Source organism: Manacus candei, unplaced genomic scaffold (genome assembly GCF_025592945.1).
Source record: "Manacus candei isolate 608988 ecotype Guabito, Panama unplaced genomic scaffold, ASM2559294v1 h1tg000069l, whole genome shotgun sequence".
Lineage (NCBI taxonomy): Eukaryota > Metazoa > Chordata > Aves > Passeriformes > Pipridae > Manacus > Manacus candei.
In genome coordinates, this window is record NW_026138117.1 from 3,424,672 (window position 1) to 3,449,553 (window position 24,882).

Here is a 24,882-nt window from a genome sequence, read left to right on the forward strand (position 1 = left end):
GCTGAATAACAGCCCAACTGCTAAAGCTGCTGGAGGGATGAGTTGCCTGAAGGGGAAGCAGCAGTAGAGAAGGAATTCTATTAATGGAAGGAAGAGGGGAAAAAACAGATAACAAAGCTCAGGAAGGCCTTATAGAAGATTAACAGAGAAAGTATATAAAATTAGAAAGAAAAATACTTTATATTGCTTTTTTATTTAGCTGTTGCTGCTGAATGTGTAGCATGTGGGACAAACTGGTGCCTGACTTAACTACAGAAAACTGATAGCAGCTGTAAGTAACTACTTCCTGACTTGAACATCTGTGCAAAATGTCTCCCCACACAACTTGGCTTAATATATTCTGCAACAGACAAAAGAGTATCAAGTCAAGGAACCTGAAAGTGTTTATTTTCATTTGCCACAAACCCATTAAAAGTAAGACACCATTTGTTATTCTTGTCAGTTCTTTATTGGTTGTCATCCTAAAGACTAGCACATTTACAGCATACATGGATTGGATGAACTAGAATATATAAAACAGTAGCTATATGTTTATGATATATTAATACTGCCCAAAACCAAATAAATAAAAATATTTCAAAGCACAAAGCTTGGCAAATACAGTTGTGTTGGGACAAAACTGTGTCGTATTATACAGTAATTTTACACGTATAAATGAAACAAAAGGCAACTGTGCTGTAGGTACTTTCACAGAACATACACAGAACATACTTGGCAACAGTTTTCTTTTTTTACCTTTGTATGTTTTATAATTTAAAAAATGTACTCAAAAAAAGAACATTAGACAGAATTTCATTTTACAGTAATCCTTAGATTCACCTCTCCTGTGCAACAGAAAAGCTTACTTCACCCTTGTGAAGCGTCCTATGTGGATTTCAAGTTTCACAGTTTTTCTTTTTCTGATGAACTGCTTGAGATCTTGCTGTTTGTGACGCCCTTTAAACGAGCCCGTGGATGTGCATGTGCTGATCATGCCTTGTACAGAACACGTGAGCTGGACAACAGCATTTTACAGGTAAGCTTACTGAAATCAGAGTATTTTAAACAAAACAATGCAGTACTTGGGACAGCTGTTCCACCACACACATACGAAATTCAGCAACTTTTTCTGATTACATTGGTGTACAAAATAAAGGCTCACTAAGCTCTAGAGCAGATTTAATGATTGTTGGTCACGGTCTAAGTGAGTGGCGCTGCTAACTGCTACAAGAGACCTCTTGTTATTTTCTTCTGAAGCTGAACATTGGAATATTTTTAGTGTAACAATACAGGACTTAAAACAAAATTAACCATGCTTAAAATATACAAAATAAAATTATCAACTCATAAAAACTAAGGGATATAAAGAGTATAGTTTATACAAAAATAAATGTAACATTTAATAACAGGCCAGGAGCTGAAAGTTGAGCAGAACTAATGGAGTAACGTGTCTAAGGAGATCCCACTGAAAAGTTTTTCACGATATATTTGTTTACTTATTAGCAAAAAATAAAACAAAATCAACATTTATTAACTGGTGAACAGAGTTTGTAGCATTTCCAAGGGACTGTTCTACTGCAGATGATTTGTTCAGACCTGGAGTAGGTACCACAATACACTGCTTTTGCACAGAATTCTGTGTTTTGTTATCCTAGAGAGTCTGAAATAATAATAACAGCCTAGTTCAGCAGAACTCTCTGACATGCTGCTTTGTGTTAAACTGCAAAAAGCAAAATGCAAAAACTGCTGGACCTGTAACCCCCAAACCTACATGGGAGCAGAATGAACATGGCTGATTGATAGAGCAGTGACAGCACAGACAAACATCAGTGAGAGGAAGAAAGAAATCAGGAAACAGCCATATACTTACCTGGCTGTTGCTACTCTCACAAAATAAATGGGCAGATTTTTTCTATTCTAAAATTCAGATCCTTAGAAACCAAGAAGGAAAGGACACGGTGTGCTGAACAAAGTTAGCTAGAAATTATTTGATCCTGTTAAAGTTTGGAAAATAACATTTAGCTCCTTTTTAAAATGCTATCTTAGCTTTGAAGGCAATTATTTCTGAGATCTGTTGAACATTTTTAACCAAATGCTACCAAACTGATCACCTTTGTCCTAAGCTAGAACCCACCTGCAGTTCTCAGGCACAGGCAGTAGCACATGAGCAGCTCCTTTCTATCAACATGGGGCACCACTGCCTTCCTCGGAAATACCCTGACATCAGTCACTTCCCCCTGCCAGGATTCTGAACAGGTAAAATGCAGAGGTAAACAGAAACCAGTTTTGGTTATGGAGTAGCAGGGATGCGTTGGGCACTTTGAGCGCTCCTTGTATTGACATACAAAATTGATACAGAAAAAAAATCAAACACTGATCAAAACAATGTGATGCCCCGAGACACTAATGCTTACAATCCAGAAGTGATATAAAAAGCCGTGGGTAAAAATGTGTTAATTAATACACAACACCATGGAACAGATCAAACATGTCATGTGCAACATGAGCAACGTGCTTGTTGCACTTGCCTTAGAGCGGGGAGGGACAGGGGGAACTGCTGCTGGCATTAATTGGTTAAGCATCATTACATTTCTGAAACATTTTTTTAAAATCAGTTGTGTGCCCAACGGCTTATCTGTTGAAGACAACAGGAATTTGTTTTATTTGAACAGAACTATAAGCCAGACCTCATATGTCTGGCCTTTTACATATTGTTAATTTCATATATGAAGATGGCATCCTATATACAGTAAACCAATTTAGCCTCCTGGCTTTTATTGTGCTGATTTTTTTAAGTTAAACTCCCATTTCTTGATTGTAACAACACATTCTACAGTTACGAGACTGTCTAGGATCCAATCCCTTTTTATTTACAACTTCTGAGTTTTACTCTCAGTTTTAAAAAGTTTATGAAAAGCTCAATCTCAAGTCAACTCAGTATAAAAAGATGTTATGTGAAACAGCTGCCTAAATGCCGTTCCTAGAGTCCTTTCCCATCCAGGAGGTACCTAGCTATTTGCATATAGGTAATTATTAAGTATCACAATATCTGCTCATCTGACATACACTGAAGGCTATTTAAACGGGCAGAGAGTCATCACACTATTCTCAAGCTAAGGTGTTGGAATAATTGTTACTATAGATTCCAATTCTGTAAGTAACATGCTCTGTATAACCTAGCAAAACGTACAAAAAGGTTATTCATCTCTTCTGGATGACAAACTCATGTATTAGTCTAGAGTGTATCCACATGTTTTTTAATGGAACAGCAATTAAAGGACATGGTATGTTTATGTTTCAACTTTTCCATAAGTTCCTTCTGGAGGCCTGTAATACTTTGGGAAAGCCTTCAGTTGCAGGGAATTAAATGCATACTTGCGACATCCAACATTCTTCATTGTATTTTCTCGGCGACAACCCTCACTGGGGAAAAAAAACAAGCACAAAAAATGACAGCAGTAAAAAGGAAAAAAAAAAAAAGACTTAGATGAAATGAACTGGTTATCTTATAGCATTAAAAAAAAGTTGGTTATATTTAATGAGCGTTTAATTAATTTGCCACTGCAAATATTAAAAATGATGACTCATCATACAATGCTGGTAAGAAGCACACAGAATGGACACATGCTATGTCTGATTGCTAGTTTTGCATTTCTGGAAAGCAGCAGCACTTCCACTGAAAAAGTTCTTTCGTGATGGTTTCATGTATTTCAGGGTACACTGCTGAGGAGTTCACATGCTGCTTCATTGCACAAGGGATCCCAGGCAATTGCTTAAAAGCAGTTCTGCTAATTTATTAATACATTAAGCTGAAAAAGAAAAACTGCTGATCTCTCTATAAGACCTTTAAAGTAATTTTATTGTTCCCTGTATGTCAGTATTATCAGTACTTACTTAAAAGATTAGAGCCGATACAAAAATAATGACTTTCCAGTTATCTCTGCATGCATAAATTGAATTGAAAACCAACAGAGTCTAAAAAAAAATCTTAATCATGAAATAGCAGCTTTGCTTAGGTGCAAAAAAAGACTGTCTCTGTTGACAGTCATCACCCCAATGAAACAAAGCTGTGCAGAATTTAATTTTCACCCACTGTTTTGGTGCAACTGCCCCCATATTACAAAGAGGTTCTGTGCTACAATAGAAAACTACTCTGGTTATAAGGCTTCTTTACATTTGTAACTCTAATTCAGAGTTCCTTTGCTTATATCCAAAAAACAGACATACAAAGAGGAAGCACTATCTTTTAAATATATATTATAAATCAATTTAGGCTTGCAGGAGAATGTCTTTCCCTGACTGAGGACTGAAACCTAAACAATTAATACTAGACCTTCATGGCAAAGTGTACAGTACAACATCTTATGGTGCAAATGTCACATTTAGTCCTGTCTTGGAGATGGCTGCAGCATCTACCAGGTAAGCTGTGGTCATCTGATTCAAAAGGAGGGTTTGGATTCTGGTTCAGTTTGAAAACTCTTGTACTCTCACTGACTTCACTGTTCTTCTAATTTTGCTCAATGAAACTGGCTGTAACTGTGTTCTCTATGTAACATCTATAACTTCATAACATACTGTAAGTTTTTTGCTTTAAGAAAAAGTAAGTTTGAAATTTGTCTCCAGAGCACATTCTGTGCTTGCCTTTTATAGAACAGACATAGAACATGGTTTTCCTGGCATTGGTTTTTGTGTTATAGAACTCCCCCAATGGCTGTTGCAGCTAAACAGATTCCTCAAAAAATTGCACAAGTTATACTTCAAAGCACTAATAAAAGCAGTAAGTTTAACTAGCAAATATGGGATGCTGGATGAGCATTTTAACTCCAAAGTGAATCACTCTGTTCACAATGCATTGCACTGCATCTGGTTGTTGCACATGCCCCTCTATGGCACAGAGATGGTGACAAAAATGTATTTTACACACACCATTTCATGTGCCATCTTTCTTCTGCTGTAAGCAGTAAGCAATACAGCATCTTAAATCTCAATGCCCAAATGAAAGCACAGACCAAGCTCAAAAAGGAAAAACCCAAAAGTGTCCCCACTAAAGAAGAAAAGAAAAAAACTATTTGTTTTCAAAAAGCCTAGATGAATCTAGGTGTGGTCTTACTGCAATTCTAAGTGATAGTCATGAGCAGTGATGATACTTTGAAGAGATTAATAATTTCAGGGAGTTCAGTGGACATGCCTGCCACTCTACTATCAGAGGGTGGTCAGACACTGGACCAGGCTCCCCAGGGTCATGGCCCCAAGTCTGACAGAGCTCAAGCCTGACAGAGCTCAAGAAGCATTTGGGCAATGCTCCCAGGCACATGGTGTGAGTCTTGGGGATGGTCCTGTGCAGGGCCAAAAGTTGGACTTCAATGACCCTTGTGGGTCCCTTTCAGCTGTGACTCTACTAAAGTTACTTTCACATCTTGTTAGACTGAGCCTAGGACACTCATCGCGTTGCAAGAACAAGGCCACAGTCCAACCTCACAACTGTTTGCTTTGTAAAAAGGTAGACTAGGGCACCCAATAGCAAATGAACCAGTGTTAATCTGAAAGAAGAGATGATTACTATGGAGACACAGTGGTACCAGGTATCAGCAGAGGACATGGGTATGTCCAGTACTATCATACCATGATTTTAAATCTTATCATCAGTAAGGATGTACCTAAATTCATAGCAACTAAAAATAAATAGGATACATGTTTAAATATATATATGTATATATATACATAAAAACCCAGATATGTCTTTCTGGTGTTTTGTTTTTGTTTTGTTTGTTTGTTTTTTCCTTTTAAAAACAAAATTGGAAGAATAGTGAGGAAAATATCAGGAGATAGTGTACTGTACAGTCTGATTTCATGAAGACACAAATATAACACACACTTTTTTTTTTTTTAGTTAGAATAATTAAATCCAAGGTTAGGATTTAGTTTTAATTTTTATTCTAACTGTGCTTTTTTGGTTTTTTTAAGCATACCTCTTCCAGCAGCTTTCAAATTCCATTAAAATTGATAATAAAAGCTATAGCTACCTATAGTTTTTGAGCAAGTTAATAATAGTAGAAAATACAAATCACAGTACTAGTTCTCCTCAGAAGCCCAAAATCATCTCAGGCACCAAGCGAAGTAAATCCCTTTATGAATTTATCAAACTACATTAAATGAGGTTAGTTTTTTAAATCAGCTATTGCTATTGACAAGCTCTGCCAGAGCACTGAACCAACAAAACCTTTCAGTTTAAACTGGCCTTCCCAAGTTTGATGTTATATATAAATGATGATCAAATTTATCTGCATCACTAAACTAGGTAAGTCGCTTTAGTTTCACCACCTAAATACGTGTTAACTTACCATCAGTCGTTTATCACTAAGTCACTATCAGCATCATAATTTATTAAAGCTGTCCAACACTTAAAAATGGAATAACAGTAATATTTAGTCTAATGTAATTAAAATAAAGCCCAATGGAAAACCTCAAACCCACTTACTACAGGAGCTAACTGATACCTCCCTCTTCTTGCCTGAAATATTAAAGACCAATATCTTTATCTTCTAGGATGATAATGACTCTATTTCAGAATAAGTTCTATAACAGAGCACCTGAAACAGATAATGGATCATTAGCAGGCTAATGCCAATTACATCCCCTTCCTAACCACAAGTTATTCTCTTTATGTCTTTAATACATTGCAAAATGCAGATCTACAAATTGAATGAAATAATTCTGCATGCAGCACACGGCAAGTTGGTTTTTGAGTGGGTACACTAGTCTATTAGAACATACTTAACCATGAGAAAGGAACAAGACTATGGTTCTACAAACTGTCCAGTAATTTGGATATTATGCTTTGAAATGAAGGTAGAAATTTGTTTAAATAAATTTCTTACAATTTCTTATAAACCCCACCCGTGTTTTTATTTTTCCTCTTCATACCTTGTAAAAATGAAAGGCAAGATTAGCATACCCCTTAAATATACAAAAAGATACAAATTCTTTTCAGATAGAGTTCCTTTCTCTGGAATACATGAAACAAGTAACATAAAACTATATTTGGTAAGAGATCTTCAGGCCGGCTAAAGTAACGAGGTAACAGGCCAATGTCAGACTATGTTACAAGCACTGAAAGCAGAACAATAATTTAAAGTTTCAATACAGTTCTTTTTGATAAAATAATTTGATGTATATTTACAGTTTAGTACAATAGAAACGTAAAATTGTAAGGCATAATAATAATTCTTGGCAGACAATGCTATGACACATTCCTTTGTCCAGCAGGTACCAAGTGGCAATACACATTCAAGCACTTTTTTTGTTTTTGTTTTTAACTTAATCTTCACTTGCAACGTAATCTGGCCACCAGGTACGCTATGCTCAGAAACAGCCACACAATCAGTAAATTGGGGCTGAGAGCTAGTAAAGGAATAGAGTAGAGGAGGCTGGGATCTAGTCTGAAATCTCGGATGGGCACCAAGCCACTCAAGTTCTTCTGCGTGACTATCTCCCGTGTTCCAATGCTGTGAAAAGGAAGAAGGTTGGGAAGAGGGAAAATAAAACAGAAAGGAAGACGGACATGCAAATGAATGCATAAAAAGAGATGGCAACACAGGGTGGTCAAGAAAATGAAAAAACATGGAAGAACGCACAACAAAATCAGAAGATGGAAGTAAAGAAAGAGTGGGAAAAGGTCTCAAAAATATGTATCAGTACAATTGTAGAAATAAGGAGAGGGAAAGAGAATAAAAGAGAAAAATAAGAAAGAAGTATTGTAGTCTAGTGAAAATAAACACATGTAGGTTGAACATAAATGGTTTTCCATGTTCATTCTTTCAGATTACCAAGCAATAATACCCCATGCTGCTCTGCCATGCTTTGGCATGCTGCAAAGAAGTGGAGCTCTGAAAAGCAAGCTGAACATGAATAACCATTGTAGTATTTGACCCTTTCAAACATCTTTCCATGTGGGCGGCAGTGCATTAGTTTAACCTCTTAACTGCCTGTTCAACATGTAAACAAAAAAACCCAAATCACCCATTTGTTTCTCTGCTTTGACGTGAATTCAAGGGTGTATCAATATACTTCTCAAAATGCATGTTTCTGAAGTGCCTCAATATATGCACATGAAGGCAAGACATGCTGCAAAGCCCATCTTATTGTGCCCCCACTTCCTACATTGAGCACTGGAGGATACAGTGGCAAATACCTCTTCAGGTAACCTGAGGCTTTGTAGTGTGGCCTTTCATCCTGGATCACTCTTATACCTCGTGCAGTCCAACTCTATCTTTAGTTTGCAAAGCAACAACTAAGTGCAACCCGTGAGCCTGATCCTGTTAGAACTAGCGTACTCTCTCCATCCATAAAAACTGATCCATAACCTTGCTGGTTGCATAGCAACGTTAGGTAACCAATGGACAATGTCTTGGAAGAAAATAGATAGACCCTGGAGGTGGTGAAAGAGAAAAATAGCATTCAGAAGCTGGTGACACTTCAAGTCAAATGGAGTTAGGTGGGCAGGAAAGGAAACCAACTGTATTTCTGATCTGAATTAACAGATCCAAATCAGTGATCAAAATATGTTTTCCTGGTGCCTACAGTGGACAAGGGCAGACTGCATCTGTCATGCCTACAAATCCCAATTATTTTTGTAGTGATAGGGAGGAAGATGTGTGTGTGTGATCAGAAGAATCAGTCAGTGGAAAGCTAATGTTGACTGGAAAGTGGTGGATAAAGGCTCAGTAAAATAGCCTGAAGGAAGTAGTGTTTTAGAGTATAGATAAGAAGTAAAACAGTGGGAAAGGAAAAGAAGGAAGGATCAAAATGACAAGATGGTATTATCAAAATCACATGCTACATCTCCACCATTAAAAATTAGTATCAAGCTACTCAATTTTACACAAAGACATATGTACAGACACATATGGTGGGAATGGAGGCAAGAGCTGGAAAGTGCTTCCTTGTCACTGTTGGCCCATGTAGATGCTTCTACCCGAGGGGTGAAAAGTCACCTTCTGGATATGTCAAATGTACCAAACTGTGCAGTGTCTTAAATAAAATGTTAATCAGCAGATTACCTCTAGGAGAGGACTAGGGTAAAGAGACAAAGCAAATTCCCTGCTAATTTAGCTTGCATATGGGAATCCTCTCATGGCTGCCCCATGCTGGGCACTGCTGGTTCCACCCAGCTTCAGTGGACCCACTGCAGGCACAGCTGAGCCACACTGGTGCCTCAGGGAAAGCCTGTGTAAGAAAAGGCAAAACACTGCATGGCAGTGAAGGACAATGGGAAAAGATGTGAGAAACATCCCTGTGAGCACCAAACTGAAGCAGAGTTTCCCCTGCAGCCATGGAGACGACTATCCACAGTGCAGCCCATGGAAAGGACCCGTGCTGGAGTGGAGGAAGAGTGCAAGGAGGAAGGAGCAGCAGAGAAGAGCTGTTATGGACTGATGCAAACCCCCATTCCACATCCTCTGTGCACTGTTCAACATGGGGAGGAGGCAGAGGAGCTGAGAATGGAGGACCAGAGTACTTGGGCCTAGGACAAAAGGGTTGTGGAAGGCAAGGTTCTTTAATTTTTGTCTTTGTTTCTTAACATCCCAAATCCACTTGCAAAAAATCAATTTTCTATAAGCTGTTTTGCCTGTACCAGTAATTGGCAAGGGATCTCCCTGTCTTTATGAGCTTTTTCACATATTTTCTCCCCCTATCCTGTTGAGGTAAGGTAGTGAGTGAGCAGTTGGGTGCGCATCTGGCAGGTGCTCAAGGTCAACTCAACACAATTTTATTCTTAAAGCATATCAATAACTGAAGAAATCCAAGCAAGTTTTTCATGGCTGTTTTATTGCAGTGAGTGGTCATATCCAAACATGACTCTCAGGACTTTATTATGTAATTCCTTTTAGACAGCACCATGGCAGCTAGAAGAGATTACTTCCCTCACTCCATTTCCAGCTGCTTTTCAAGAGTCCCTGTCAAAGACAGCTATCCTCTGATGGCTAAACTGCTTGTGTTGCAACTTCCTAATTGTTTTAATGAAAATGAGCTAGGCTACCTGAAACATGTAAAGGATTTTGCTACACACTGATTTTGACTGAAACTGCCTTAGAGCATACTCACACAAACATCTCCACTGGCATTTCTGACAGGACAGAAATCTGGTAGGGGAAGGGACAGCAGGGATTCACAGGTCTAATGGGGAGTGTTGGCTGCAGCTGGAAGAGGCTACATGATCCATCTGGACTTTGGCTCTTGATCTGCCTTTACTGGCCAGGTAGCCACTTCCTCTGTACCTTGGACTTCCAGACACATCATCAAGATTTTACTACTTGTAGGTTGTGAGTTACCATATATTTCATTTAGGACTGGAAAAGCTGTAACTTATTTACAGAAAAGTGAGTTTATTCTAATAGGATATTTGTTTCTGAGGTAAAAACCACAACCTTGTATCTGTGAATTTCTACAAGAATCTACAATGAGCACTCTGCGTTCTTTCCCTGATGTCCATGCTCACTGAATGTAACTATCACAAGACCAGGAAGGAAGGAAAGTCCTTGAGGACAAGTGGGAACTAACACCTCTGAAGATCAACATCACATGGAAGAAGAGATGCTTTCTTAATTTTTTTCAAGAATGGAGCAAGGATGCTTTTCTTCTCTGGGAAGTTATCAGTAGAGATTAAATACTTTCTCTGAGTCTCACAACTTATTAGTACCTCTTCCCTGTCTTTCCAACTACCCCAGAAACTTCAAAAGTCTCCAAGAATGAACCAAACCTTCCTTTTCCAGTACAGTTGCACAAATAAAAGAGCCAAGCTAAAAGAAAAATACCCAAGTTTTCTGAATGCCCTGGAAGTAATTTGCCCTTTCATGTCCTATATATATCATCTAGGCCAGCCAACCTGTCCAGGCTGAAATGGGATTCGGTGGAGTTGGACTCCTCCATATTTATTCCATAATACAATCTGTCTCATTAAACTTTGTTAATTCTGTGCCATTGTTCCTGAGTAAAATTAACAAGTAATCTTAAAAACACAGCTATGTATCCCAAAGAGCAATGAGATGTGAGGAAGAAAGAGTGATGAGCTTGAAGAATGGTCTAATCTTGGTTTTCCCTCAGGACTAGTCAGTATTTGTTCCGCACAATCTCTCTTAGTCAAAGATGTAACAGAAGAGAAAGTCACATCTTTCACCTGCCAGAACAAGTCCCTGATGTTGATAGAACACTCAACCCAAAGGTTTTGATTAAATTGGCCCTCTTTCAATATCCCTGAGTAGGTCAACATAAAGCAGTATTTTTCTTGGGTCAATATTGTATCTGATCCTGTGTTATATTAAATGGGTAGGACCAAAACAATGTTATTATTAACCTCTCTCTCTACTGTGCCCACGACTGCATCAAAAGAACTTCACGGACCCAGTAATGAATTTGAAGAAAGTAACAAGATTCCCAGTATTTTTCCTAGTTGTTATTATTCTTATTAAATACAAAATTGAGAAACAAAACTATTTTTGCTTCAGATGTCTAAATCGACAAGTTGCATAATTTAAAGATGTTAGAGAGCTACTTAGTTCCTTTTTAAGTTAATAATTTCTCCCTCATGAAATTGTTTCAAATTTTGTTTCTAGCATCAAGGTTTAATTAGTCTCTGAGTGCAGTTTTCACATACTTTAATAACTCTGTAACAATGTGGCAAAAAGTGCAGCAAAAAAGTGAAAATAAAGAAATCCAGTGACATCCAATTAGATGTAGATATAACCCCTCAAATTATTAGTGTAAGAGGCTGGAAGTGTTATATTGTATGTGACATTTTTCTTCTAGGCAACTGAAGAGTAGGAAAGGGTCAAACAGCAAAAACATACAGAAAGGATAAGAGAATTGAACACTCTAGAGAATTTGGTGAAAAGACACACAGTACAGTACATTCGGTAAGAGTGAATGTTGAAAAACAGGACTGAACAGCATTGTTGAACTACATTGATAAAGACTAAAGCTAGATTTCTTATCCTTTCTTTGGGTATGTGACTTACGGAGTTTTCCAGCAGTGCTTGAAACAAGGCATTGAACAACAGTAAACAGATTTTATTTTTTTCTTTAAGTACAGTATTTAATTCTGCAAACATCTCTGCTGCTTCAGAATACAGAACATCATTATATTGATACGACAACAGCACACTGACACATCGTGATGAAATTTGGTTGTTGTAGTGTGAAACACTCATACATTTCACCCAGTGAGCAGTGTTTCACTGCTAAAGAATACATGTGGCAAACCAGTGCAAACTGCAGGTGTCTGTGTTTCAAAGAACAAAAGACAGGTCATCCCTGAGTAATCTGCCTGATCTAGAACTAAGAAACCCAGTGCTGTGACAGTTCAGGTAACCTTATCATTAAACAACTTCCAAAGAAGCACCAGTTTCCTGTTCTATAAGCTCAGCATTAACTGAAAACGCGTTTTTACATGCTTCTCTGAAAACTCCTTTACTACTGAAAAGTCAAGCCCCTCTGATACAACACTGGTAAGAACCAGCTTTAGCATATACAACTCATATGCAAGGGAGGGGTGAATTTTAGCAGTCAGTTCTGCAGTTTTCTGACTTTAGTTTACTTTGTTTTTTCTTTTGACAGAAACAGAGACCACCACTCCTCTGCAGTTTGCATGGTTCCTCATTCAGGAATAAGTGATGCAGTCAAACTCTTACCTCCTCATACACTCCAGAGCCTGGGTAAAAACCTGTGGAGCCATTCCATGTTCATGCTGTAGGATCAAACACTGCTCCAGGGTGACCGACATGGCAGTCCTATCCTTGGCACTTTTACAGCTTGTAAATCGAACACCATTTAGTCTGCGGCATATCTAGAAACAGGATATACAATCCATCATTTTGTCCATGTACATAACTTTCTGTCAGAGAACATATCTCTACTTCTCCTTAGAGACACAAATGCTGTGTAGGACTTTGATGTTAAAATTTGTCATCTTTGAGAGAGCAGAAACTTCATTGCATGAGTTGTAGGGGAAATTCTGATGTGGAAAATATATTTTATCTCCCCATGTTTCATTCTAGAGGAAGTTTAACCTGGCAGCTTTCCAAGCTACACACAAGCAAATGAAGAAATACAAACATACCAATAATAAAAAAGAGAAAACATGTATGCATACAGAAAATCAGCTGAACTATACAGAGATGCTTAGATGAATAAATACCTCAGCAGCTTGCCAAAGGATATCAACATTCTTGTTTTTCCTTGCATGTACATTTTGTCCCAGAAATCTTAACAGTTCAGGCAGGCACGTCTGACTACGAGATCGAGGTAGACCTATAAAACAAACAAACCCAATTCCACTTATTTATCTGTATTCAACAGATCATTTACAAAGATAAGTGTTCCTATTTGCCTTTTGCAAAAATAATTGTGTTTTCTTGAAACTTACAGAGCTTACAACAATTAATCGAGTTCTTAATTACTTAGTACCATCAAAAAACACATTCAAGTTTAATTAAACTCAACTGGAAATATAAATTCAGGTTATTTAAAACCTCAGGGACTTAGAATCTAATAGCAATATAATAACAGAATGAACAAAGGGAACAAGATTTGTATAGTATAGATTGGTTTGTGTGTCACAGAGGTGACAGGAATCACGTGTGTCTCGACAGAAACTCTGAAGCTATTTTCTATTCTGCTCACATTTTCAATTTTAAATCTGCAAGCTGGTCAGCTGTCAGTTACAAGAAACACTGACAGGACACTGCATTGTCATATCTGTTTATTAATATTTCACTAAGCAGAAATAAAGCAGTTGAAATTTTTCAGAGTACCTCGTCTTCTATGTTCAAGTGTTACACATGATCTCTTACAAATGTAGCAAGACTCTCAAGAAAATCAACTACAAGTATTAAACAGATTGTCTTTGTTATTTTGTTGTTTGTTTTTTTTTGAAGGGGTAACCATAGAGAACCCAAGTAAAGCTGTGGTTGAACAAATAAGAGGCATTCACTGTGAGAAATGATTATGTGAGAAAAAGAACCCTACATGGGTAACATACAAAGTTTTATTTTTGGACTACTTATCTTCTCACAACAAACAATATGTTAAGACTAACCTGATCTTCTATTGACAAGGTGACCTGGTGAGTGGATGAGGGAAGGCTGTGGATGTCGTTTGCCTGGACTTTAGTAAAGCCTCTGACACCGTTTTCCACAGCATTCTCCTGGACTAACTGGTTGCTCATGGCTTGGTGGGGCACACTGTTCACTGGGTAAAAAAACAGCTGGATGGCCAGGCCCAGAAAGTGTTGGTGAATGAAGTTACATCCAGCTGGTGGTCGGTCACTTGTGGGGTTCCCCAGGGCTCAGTATCGGAGACAGTCCTGTTTAATACCACTTTCAGTGATCTGGACAAGGGCATAAAGTGCACCCTCAGTCACAGATGACTGACAAGTTGGGAGGCATATTTATCTGCTGGAGGGCAGGAAGGCTCTGTAGAGGGATCTGGATATACTGGACCAACAGGCTGAAGCCAACTGTATGGGGTTCAAAAAGACCAAGTGCTGCATCCTGCACTTGGGTCACAACAACCCCAGTGGAGCGCTAGAGAGGAAGAGTGTCTGGAAAGCGGCCTGTTGGAAAAGGACCTGGGTTGACAGCAGCTGAACATGAGCCAGCAGTACCCAGGTGGCCAAGAAGGCCAGTGGCATCATGGCTTGGATCAGCAATAGTGTGGTCAGCAGGACGATGACAGCGATTGTCCCTCTGTACTTGGCACTTGTGAGGCTCCACCTCATATCCTGTGCCCATTTCTGGCCTCCTCACTACAAGAAAGATGTTGAGGTGCTGGAACATGTCTAGAGAAGGGCAATGGAGCTGGTGAAGGGTCTGGAACACAAGACTTATGAGGACTGGCTGAGGGAGTTGGGGTTGTTTAGCCTGGAGAAAAGGAGGCTCAGGGGTGACCTTACCACTCTGTACAACCATGTGAAATGAGGTTGTAGTGAGCTGGGGGTTGGCCTCTTCTCCCAGGTAACTAGTGACAGGACAAAAGGAAACGGCCTCAGGCTGTGCAAGGGGAGGTTTAGATCGGATGTTAGTAAAAATTTCTTAACTGTAAGAGTTGTCAATCACTGGAACAGGCAGCCCAACGAAGTGGCTGGTTCAGCATCCCTGGAGGTATTTAAAAGACAGATGTGGCCATTGGGGATATGGTTTAGTGGTGGACTTGGCAGTGCTGGGTTAACTGTTGGACTTGACAATCTTAAAGATCTTCTCCAACCTAAACAATTCTACATTTCTGTTCTATGATTAGCAATATTGTGCCTATCCTGGCTTGGCTCTGCTTGAACTTTACACCTACCAAGAAAGTAATACCTGTAAACAAAAAGAGTGCACAGACCATCTCCCCAAGTCTTTCTAAAGACAAGGAGAACAAATGGAACAAGGACAAGGAGCTAAGGAAGCTAAGACAGTAATGCACTAATTCTGCATAGCTTAGAATTAAGAGTACAGAGACAAGCACAGTGGATCAGGAATCAACTTTTCCTGTGTACTGTTCTTGAAGGGAACACTTCCTACAATCTGCCAGCAGATACTTCACTGGGCCTTTTGTCCCCTAGAATGATCTTTGTGGTTTTTCTTTTGTCTCTACTTACCACAGACTACATCACTTGTCATAATCACCTGGTTTACAGTTAAATGTAAAATGTTATTCTCCCTTGACAAGGGTTCATGGAAAAGTCTGTTTTGCTTTGCACATTGTAAATATCACCTCAAGTTTCAGGGAAAAAAAAAGGCAAAAGATAAAAGTTGACTGGATCAAACATAAGAGGTTTGGGGATGAGGGAAGAGAAGGAAGTTAAAAAAAAAAGGCAAGCAAAATTCAGAAGGAAAGGAACAGAATGGGAAATATTATTATGGAAGACTAGACAGAGCTATGTACAAAAATCACTTTAAATTGAAAAATTTTTGAACCTTACAAGAAAATCTGATGCTAGACTACTATATAATAATAAAAAAATAAGTTTTGCAGCTAAAATTTCCAAGAACTAATTATGCAGGATTATGAATGCCTGAAAGGAGGGAAACAGCTTCTGCCCTCAGCTGTATCAAAAAAATCCAGGGTAACTGAAAGTACAGTAATGTACTTAACAGACAGATTTCTTACTATCCTGTTGCATGATATTGCATTTTTATTCCTGCAATAAAACTGCAGTTGTAGAACTCATGAAATTAGCTTAGAAGAGGTTTGATAGTAATAATAATGAATTGATTAATTTTCACAATTTTGTGGTCACATTTAAGTAACATTTATGCCACTGCCTTCCCCCCAGAAAACCCCAAACAGTAACAAGCAAGACATTTTCTTACATAAGCAGTAAAATGCAAGCTTGTAGCAATTGTTTCTCTTCCAGGTTCTCTGTTGTTGGCTGCAGATGCAGCAATTATAGAAAAGCGCTAAAGGATAAGGAGAGGGCAAGTGGACTGAGTTCCTCAAAACTGGTAGTTTCTCCCTGTGCAGGTTATCATAAGTGCAGAGAACATCATCAAAAATTGCACATAAGAGTGCTGCTGCTATAACCTCTCACTTTTATGCCTTTCCCTCACAGCAATTCAACTGCCTGGCTGCATGATTATACAGTACATAATGCCACTTAGAAAGAGATGTAAAAGTAAATTTAAAAAGGGAAGTTAATCAGTCTGACCTTTGAATCTCTTGAATCTGCTCTACCTAGTACTAAAGTATTGAAATAGAGTTGCATCATTTCTTGGAGGTTACTAATGCTGCTGTATGATCAACATTTAAACAACTAACATAAAGCAAACAAATGAAAAAATCAGCCTGAATTGTGCTGTTCAACCAAATTTGTCATTAATTACCAAATACTTACAATCATCAGGCAAAACTTCCTTGAACTGCTCAAAGTATGAATTCAAACGCACTAAGCTTTCCATGTTAATTATTTCTTGCAGTGAGGTGTCTCCAAATCTTAAAAAGGTGAAGAAAGGAACAATTAAGCCCGAAGTAAAAGGTTTCTCCTCTTCTTCAAAACAACTGCACTTGACAATGTGACTCCCAGAAAAAGTTTAAAGATTCATCCCATGAATTCCTAACCATTCAAGGGCAGAGTTGAGTGTAACAGAGAAGTATTGCAATAATGTATTACAGAAGAAGAAAAGATATGGGTGTGAGTGAAAAAAAGGAAAGGAAGGTGAAAGAAAAATGTAATAAATATTGTCAACAATGCCTTGATTCATCTCATTTAACTATATATATATACACACAGATATGCACACAGACTGCTGACATCTGTGCTAGTCGCCTTTATAGGCAATACAGGACAACAGTAATTGCTGGAATGTTTTTGTTAGACTTCTTCTAGTTGCCCACCATCACAGTGCATATTCCACCCCAGTACCAAGGCTGCTGTCACAATATGCATGTGCCTGACTTCACTGGAGTTCTCCATTACAGCAGTGCTCTGTCAATGTATTCTTTAAAGGATATGGTCATAACAGCGGGAAGCTCTGGTGGCTCTTCCAAAACTGAGCAGTTTCCATAGCAAATATAATTACATATTTTTCAGCTTTACAAAAGCAATTTTGCATTATATAAACGCTACAAGGATATGCTAAAATCAAGGTCCATCTTGACCATTATCCAGGTTTTTGACAGTGACCAGAAGAGGGAGTCTAGAGGGCAGTGAAAAACCAAGAGAGCAAATAGACAGCAATACTCAGAATGATCTCTTACTCACAGTTATAAAGTCACAAGCAGCACCTCTGTGTTAAATAGCCCATGATAGATTTCCTCATCTGTAAATTCACTTCTGAACCACATAAACCTGCACTAATCTCAAACCCATGAGGTAAGAAGCTTCACAGCTTCGTGGTACATAAAGAAGGACCTCCTTTCATTTATTCAGCCTCTGACAGCTTCATTTGTTATTCCCTTTTTTGTGTGTTGGAGAAACTGAATCACTGTTAGTAATGCAACAGTGCAATTACAGAGCAACACAGTTCCACTGCCAAACTGCCATTAAGGTTGAGCTTGCATGACTAAATACATACTTCTCTGCTAAGGTTTGCTGCTCATTGATTCCCACATTGAAAAGAACAGGCTGAACCCTCAGTAACATGCCACTTTGAATCTCTCGCGGCAACAAATCGAACAAGGCGCTTGGCAGAGGGATCCTCACATTAAATCCATCACTGAAAAGAAGTAAACAGCTATTAGTCACAAAGATCAGAAAGCTACATTCCAAGAACATGTTATTTACATAAAGAGGGATAACATCTAGAACATAATACAACTACTATGTTCATATATAAATAAATAACAAGTGTATAACACAATAAAAACCAACTATCAATCAATACTGATTTTAAGGAACTGCTACAGCTTGCTCCCAATCAGAAGATCTAGTCTAGTTCAAAAATAAACCTGCAGCAACCTGTAATGTTGATACTACATCCTCATGGACATTTAGTTTTGCTAACTTCCTAACAAAAGCTGCTTTTGCTTTGCTCATTAATATAGCAGCTGTCCTACAACTTGGGTAGAAAAAGTTAAATTTTGGCATATCCCCATCTCATCCAGAGTAAAGTATATTTGATATTTTTTTTTACCGATTCCCAGTGATGACTGGCAGCATGTCAGTAGATGTATTTGATGTAGCCTGAGTTACTTTAAAGGTTACATTCCTCAAGTCCATGATTCCCAAACTCATGTCCTCCAGCATTGCCAGCTCCTCACCTAAATCAAAGAGTAAAAAGTGAATCATAATCATTATTTGTTATGTACAACTTGTACAACTTCCCTTTATCAATCTGATGACGACAGTAGGTCATCACTCCATTAAGAAGTTCCACAGATGAAGAGGTCATGCAGCCCAGGCCTCCCCCTTGACCTACACACAATGCCGTGACTGACTTTGTGGGCTCAGCAGGTTTAGAAAACACCAGTTATCTACAACAGTCCAGATGACTGTTTTTCAAGTAGCTTACATGCTGATTTTCCAATTTAGATAATATTATTAAGTACTTCTCAGCACTGTCAGAGCCATGACACCCTTCGTGTCAGAAAGGCTACAAGGTATTCTGGATTTGTCGGGTAAAGCATTCCCTAAGTGGCATCCAGATGGCTGTTCAAACACAGGAGTGAAATGCTTTGAAGTGCTTTTCCTTTTTATATTCTCTCTTCAACATCACTTTATACTGTAAGACTACAGAAGGTCAAGAAAATTCAAAAAGTATATTTTGGGCACAGTTTCTCCCAGTTCACCAGAACTTTAATCCATTTATTTTCTGGAAAAAAAATACCACTGTGACATGTTTTAGTCTTTCTTAAACCTTTGACATTATAAGACAAGTACACTTTATCTTTTAGAAGTAATTCAAGTAAGTGCAAAGAAATTCAGAGTTGTTAGCTAATTAATTACTCCCAGATATAATCTAGCTTTGCATTTCAGTTTTCAAAATCATTTTGTAGCTGAGCTGCGGATTGTCCCAAACATTCCTATTTTGCTACAGCCAATTCAATGCAGAATTTGCTGACTCAACATATAATCACACCCACTGGCCCCCGTGCCTTTACCATAAGTGCTCAGCAGGCTCTCAAACTGTGCCAGCAAGCCAATGGTGTAGAGTTGTCTTAGAAATCCATCGTCATGAAGGCAGTTCCTCAGCTTGATAATGAAACCGCAAATGAGAGCTGTCAGCTGTGAGAGAGAAAACAGACAAGAATGAAGTGATTCAAGACAAAAAAAGCACTTCGGCCCCATACAAAACCAGTATCACTTATAAGAGGTGCCATAAAATCTGTCTGACAGATGCTCTTTTCCCTTAAACATCACTCTTCTTTTCCCTGCTGAAGAGAGACAACCAACCAACAAACCCCCACAAATTCATAAAATCAGATTCAGGGCACTCTGCTTCCATCTCACAAGCTTTCTCAAAATGGCACTGCTGTATATCTTGCATCTATTTGTTTTCAGGACACTTGTGGTAGGGCCTACAACTTACAAATTACAAAAGAGTGAATTGTTTTAGTCTCAGATGGAAAATCGACACACCTGGTTCCAGGTCACAAATTTTCATAGTATAAATAAATTATTGTTTTTTTAAGAATGGCATTTGAGAAAGCTTAAAAATGCAGATTTAAACTCTAGTGTTACAAGATATTCACCAGGGATGGTGATTCCACCACTTTCCTGGGCAGACTGATCCAGTGCTTGACAACCCTTTCCACAAAGAAATTTTTCCTAGCATCTAATCTAAACCACTCCTGATACAACTTGAGGCCATTTCTTCTTGTCCTGTCACTTGTTTAACATTTTTGATATTACATTTTGGGACAAAAGCCCTGCCAAATGACATCCAGAGATAAACTGTTTGAAATGAATGAGATACTGATTTCACAGGGAAGTAGATGCACTACAGAAGCAAAGGAAGAAAGTGGGCAAAAGGAATATGGAAGTTTTTTTAATGCAGACACCCGCCAGTCAGTGCCTGACACAAGAGATGCCAGCAGTTCCAAAAACAGAACTTCTAGGAAAAAGAATCAGAACTCATTTCTCTCCCTGCAACTGCACTTCTCTCCTTAGATGCAATATGTCCTATCTGCTTTCTCAATGCAGAAAACAACAAAAGGTAGCTGAGGGACTACACTTGCTGCTCATGGGCTTTTTTGCCCCCCTCTTTCACATCTTACTTCTGCTTTTAGTTGCTGACATTGAAAGGCAAAGGTTATATCCGTAGACAGCACTATATTTCACTAGTTCTGGAATAAGTTTTTAAAAAATGAGGAATGCACATCCAAGGGGACATGTAAGTTATTATACTGTCAAATGAATATAAGTGCTATCCAGTAAGGACAGGATAGCACAACTTGTGAGGGGAGGTCACATTGCAAAACCCAGGAAGAGATCTGAAAAGTTCTGAAAACATTAATCTTTCAAATTTCATATAAATCCCACTGCATGTGGAAGTGCAATCAAATCACGCATATTTGCTTGCTTACAGTTTGGCAGAAGACAACATCCCTGCGATACTGAAGGCTCAGGCAGAGCCCTATTGTCGGGGCACTGTCCTGCATTAATAAAAAGACCATGGCTTTCTTTGCCTTGTCACTCATCATGGCTACACAATCGGTGAGTGTGGTCAGCAAAGGATAAAGAGCTTCACTCCATTCACCTGCTTAAAAGAAAAAAAAAATTAGCAGCACTGGAAGTACTTTTATTTGAAACAAACACACACATTGAGAAGAAACTTCCTGTTGCAAGTCAAAGCTGTTGATAATTCATATTTAGAGCTCATTTTATTTTGGCTGGACGGTTATTCCATGCTTGGTAATAATTCAGTAATCTTACAGAGTAGTTATTGCATGAGGAAAATATGGAGAATTTTACTCTGTAAGGCTGTTATGACTTTCCAGACCATGTAAAAGTTCCCAGATCTGTGCCCACAGAACAGGCTGATTTGATCAATGGTTGATTTGGAAATCATAACAGAAACATGAATAACTGAATACAGAAGTGTATATAACTGCATGTTCATGTTCAAACACACCCTTTCACAGCGCATACAGACAGCATAGAGTCCACTGGATTACAGAAATAGTGAACATCTGCTTAGCCATTTCTGTCAATGAGATTTTTCCCAAATATCTTGCCTTTGAATCCTTTGTGGACTCATAGGAATATCATTCAACTGCCTCACCACCTTACTGATCCTTACTGCACCTCAGTGAGGCAAGACTGCTTATCTCCCATTTGTAGCATAAGAATAATAAGACAGAGAGGTGAGAAATTCATGTAGGTACTCTTTTAAGTGTTTTCTGTCTCAGGATTAGTTTTAAAGGCTTAGAGGGAGCTAACAAGAAATACTAAATACAGTGATTTAGACAGGAGTCATCCAGATCCTTGGAAGTATTTTGGAGCTCTTCTTCCACTGAAATACATGATAAGACCCAGAGGGATTCTGTTCAAGGTCCTACACAGAAAGAACAGAAATGAAATTGGGTTGCCCAAGTCCTATTTTAGTACCCCAAATATTGTGCCATTCCTTCTCCCTAAGAGATTGCTCTGCTTTAAAATATTCCACATGCTCAGTTTCTTTTCTATCCTTCTATCATCTTTTGCCTTACCACTAATTTAAAAAAATATTTCCATGAGTTTACAAAAAAATTATTCAGATGCCATACCAAAATCCATTCTCTCTGCAATATAAAAAGAAAATAGAACAGTGCTTTGGTTTTGCCTTCCTTAATGTAAGGTTGAAACAGAACACTTCTCTTTTTAAGGGGAAGAACAATGTGTTTTATTTTTAAAAAGCACTGGAGCTCACAAACAGAACACACACAACTCCCAGCCCAGCTGGCTGTAGGAACAGGGCAAAGTACAGATCAAAACCTCCATGAATGAGACACTTCAAGCCCCTGAAAGGAAGTTGTTTGAGATTTTGACTCAAAGGCAGGACTAAGAGTTAGTAACAATGTTTCTTTGATAACCAGCCAAAGAGGGGAACTCTGGAAGTCTGCTAACAGAAACATAACTGACAAGATTAACAAAACTATCCTTTTGGCTTTCGTTCTATGTGGTAGATAGATAACCTCATAAACTACACATAGGGGAATTTGTTTGGCTCTGTTCCATTGCCATAAAAAAGCAGGAAACATCAAAAGAACAGGCAAGGAATTGTTTTTTATAAAGTATTTTCTCTCAAAATTAGTCAGATGTCACAACATGGCCCTGTGATCACTCAGAAAGCAAAACAGAGATGACACTAACAGTGTTTCTCTTACTGCATTTTAGAGCTTTTCTGTAAGCAAATGAGAATGACAAAAAGAACTGAAAATATCTCTCAGCGCATCATCATGATCATCTCATTGCCTGGATGTACATATATGTTTGTAGGTACTAACTCAGAGCAGATTTAAAACTGTAGTGTGTCTGGCAGCACTTCATCTGAAAGATATGTTTACCTGTGGTAATCACAAAGTGCACTGGTGAAGATAAAGCAATTGTTAAGATGTTTTTTTGTCCCAACAGTCACATTCTATGCAGGGGCTCATCCAAGGTAGTCAGCAAAAATCCTCTGTGCTGTGTATTCTCTTAGTTTAAAATTTTAGCCATGAAAAAACTAAACCCTTGTCAGTCTGCAAAATTCTAAATGCTTTTTGCTACCTACTTCACCTGTGTTCTTCTAATTTTTTAGTCAATGGTAGTTGACAGAATAGTAGTTGACAGGAATAAAAATAATTGCACTCCCAGGCTCAAATCAGATTGGAACGTTTCACTCTCAGTATTTAAATAATTGTGAAAGAGAATTCTTTTTTTTTTTTTTTTCAAAAAAAGCTTTCACCAGGATTCTCCTATTCTTCTGTCTTCCCCTCATTAATTTTCCTACCAGAACTTTATTACTAAAAGTGTATTTTCTATCAAATCAATCAATGGCACCTTCGAACAGCACGAGGCTCTAATTCTATTATGAACTCTACTCTGGGCTCTGCTGTTATGTTGTATGAGATGATCTTTTAAAAACTATTATAGACTCCACTGAGCAGATGCATAGATAAGATGATTTGACATAGGGCTTGAAGCAATGGAGATGCAACAAGGTGTTACAGATATACAACAGCCAGAGACCTAGTCCAAGCTAGCTGTTGGTATGTCTGGGACACAAATCCTGCTTTTTAATCAGAGGTTTCTAGCTCATGTTGTAAGTTACTCCATTTAAAAACTGGCATTGCACAAAACATCAGGATGCCTGTCATTTGCTTTAAACATTTTATGTTGCACAGCAATAGACAAATCCTGCAGTCTCCACTCAGACAACTGCAACTGAATTCTGGCTGTTAACTAAGGGTCAGACTTGGTCCTGTAAGTTTTTGCTATTTTTCTTATGATTGCTGCTGACCAAAGTCATACCTTAGAGTACATTTTCAAATGTGGCATTTCGAAGGAAGGGGCAAGGGGGTGGGGGTGAGGGAAGGAGGGAAGAAGAGAGATATAAGTTTTTGCTTTTTGCCCCCTAAGGGTCTCTCTTCTACAGAGAAATAAAATATTATTAAAACATCTGTCCTCCAGAGACTTGAAAAGATATTTTTAGTCTTTTCATATTAAAAAAACCTAGCATCCATAAATCAAAGTACTGTCCACCCACACCTGCCCTTGATCTAGGTCAAGGCTGCAATGACTCATGATCTCTAAAAAAGGAGACTTATTAAGTAAGTAGTAGTTACGTATCCCTGATCCAGTAAAGTATAATCAGCAACCCACTTAAACAGGCACTTAAGTGTTTCATTACACACTGCAGCTTCAGCCACTTAAGTTTAATATGCAGGTTTGGGTGTATGTGGGTACCAAGTTGGAGTGACCTGACTGCTTTTAATTACTCATCCTAAAAGTAAAAAAATAGCATATATTTATGGACCACATTCGTATTTTGCAAAAACTAAAGTGATGTTCCAAGAATTAAAAACTTGTGAAGTCTTTTATTGATGAAAAATATTTTCTCAATGATAGAATAAAACAGTGGGTAGCTGAAAACAACTTTAATATATTTTGTGAAAACAAAAATCGTAACTGCACTGAGGCTTTATTTCCCTTTGGTTACACTAAACCCAGGAGCCCACACTGTAACTGTTCAAAGACTGAACCTTAAGTGAACTCAGATTAAACTACTCTCAAATGGAAGAAACTACAGAAATCTGTCCAGGAGAGAGTGGTATTGAAGAGGTATATTATTCAGACCTTGTAAATGTGTATGGAAGTACAAGGACAGAAGAAAGAAGGCTAACAGTGGGACAAGACACCTAAATTTTGTATTCTGAAACATTTGACTTGCAATGCCCAACACTGCTTGGTGCGTACCCACAACAGAGATTTTCCATCAGCCTTTTTGGCTGCTCCTTGTTCTGCTC

The 24,882-nt window shown here is 38.3% G+C and overlaps 1 protein-coding gene across 18 annotated transcripts in view; it reads right to left on the reverse strand.

The window, feature by feature from the left end:
- Positions 1–365: 365 nt before the first annotated feature.
- Positions 366–24,882, reverse strand: part of INPP4A (inositol polyphosphate-4-phosphatase type I A) — a 124,882-nt gene continuing 100,365 nt past the window's right edge. For 9 of the 18 annotated variants that reach the window (XM_051806792.1, XM_051806799.1, XM_051806806.1 and 6 more), the window contains 8 exons: positions 20,980–21,155; positions 19,555–19,678; positions 18,588–18,714; positions 18,030–18,170; positions 16,850–16,947; positions 13,172–13,284; positions 12,666–12,820; positions 3,409–7,484 (listed from right to left, as the gene is read on the reverse strand). In XM_051806792.1, coding sequence (XP_051662752.1) covers positions 7,304–7,484; positions 12,666–12,820; positions 13,172–13,284; positions 16,850–16,947; positions 18,030–18,170; positions 18,588–18,714; positions 19,555–19,678; positions 20,980–21,155 — 1,115 coding nt within the window. In that variant the 3' untranslated portion in view covers positions 3,409–7,303. The other 9 variants (XM_051806810.1, XM_051806809.1, XM_051806802.1 and 6 more) reach the window with 3 other exon arrangements.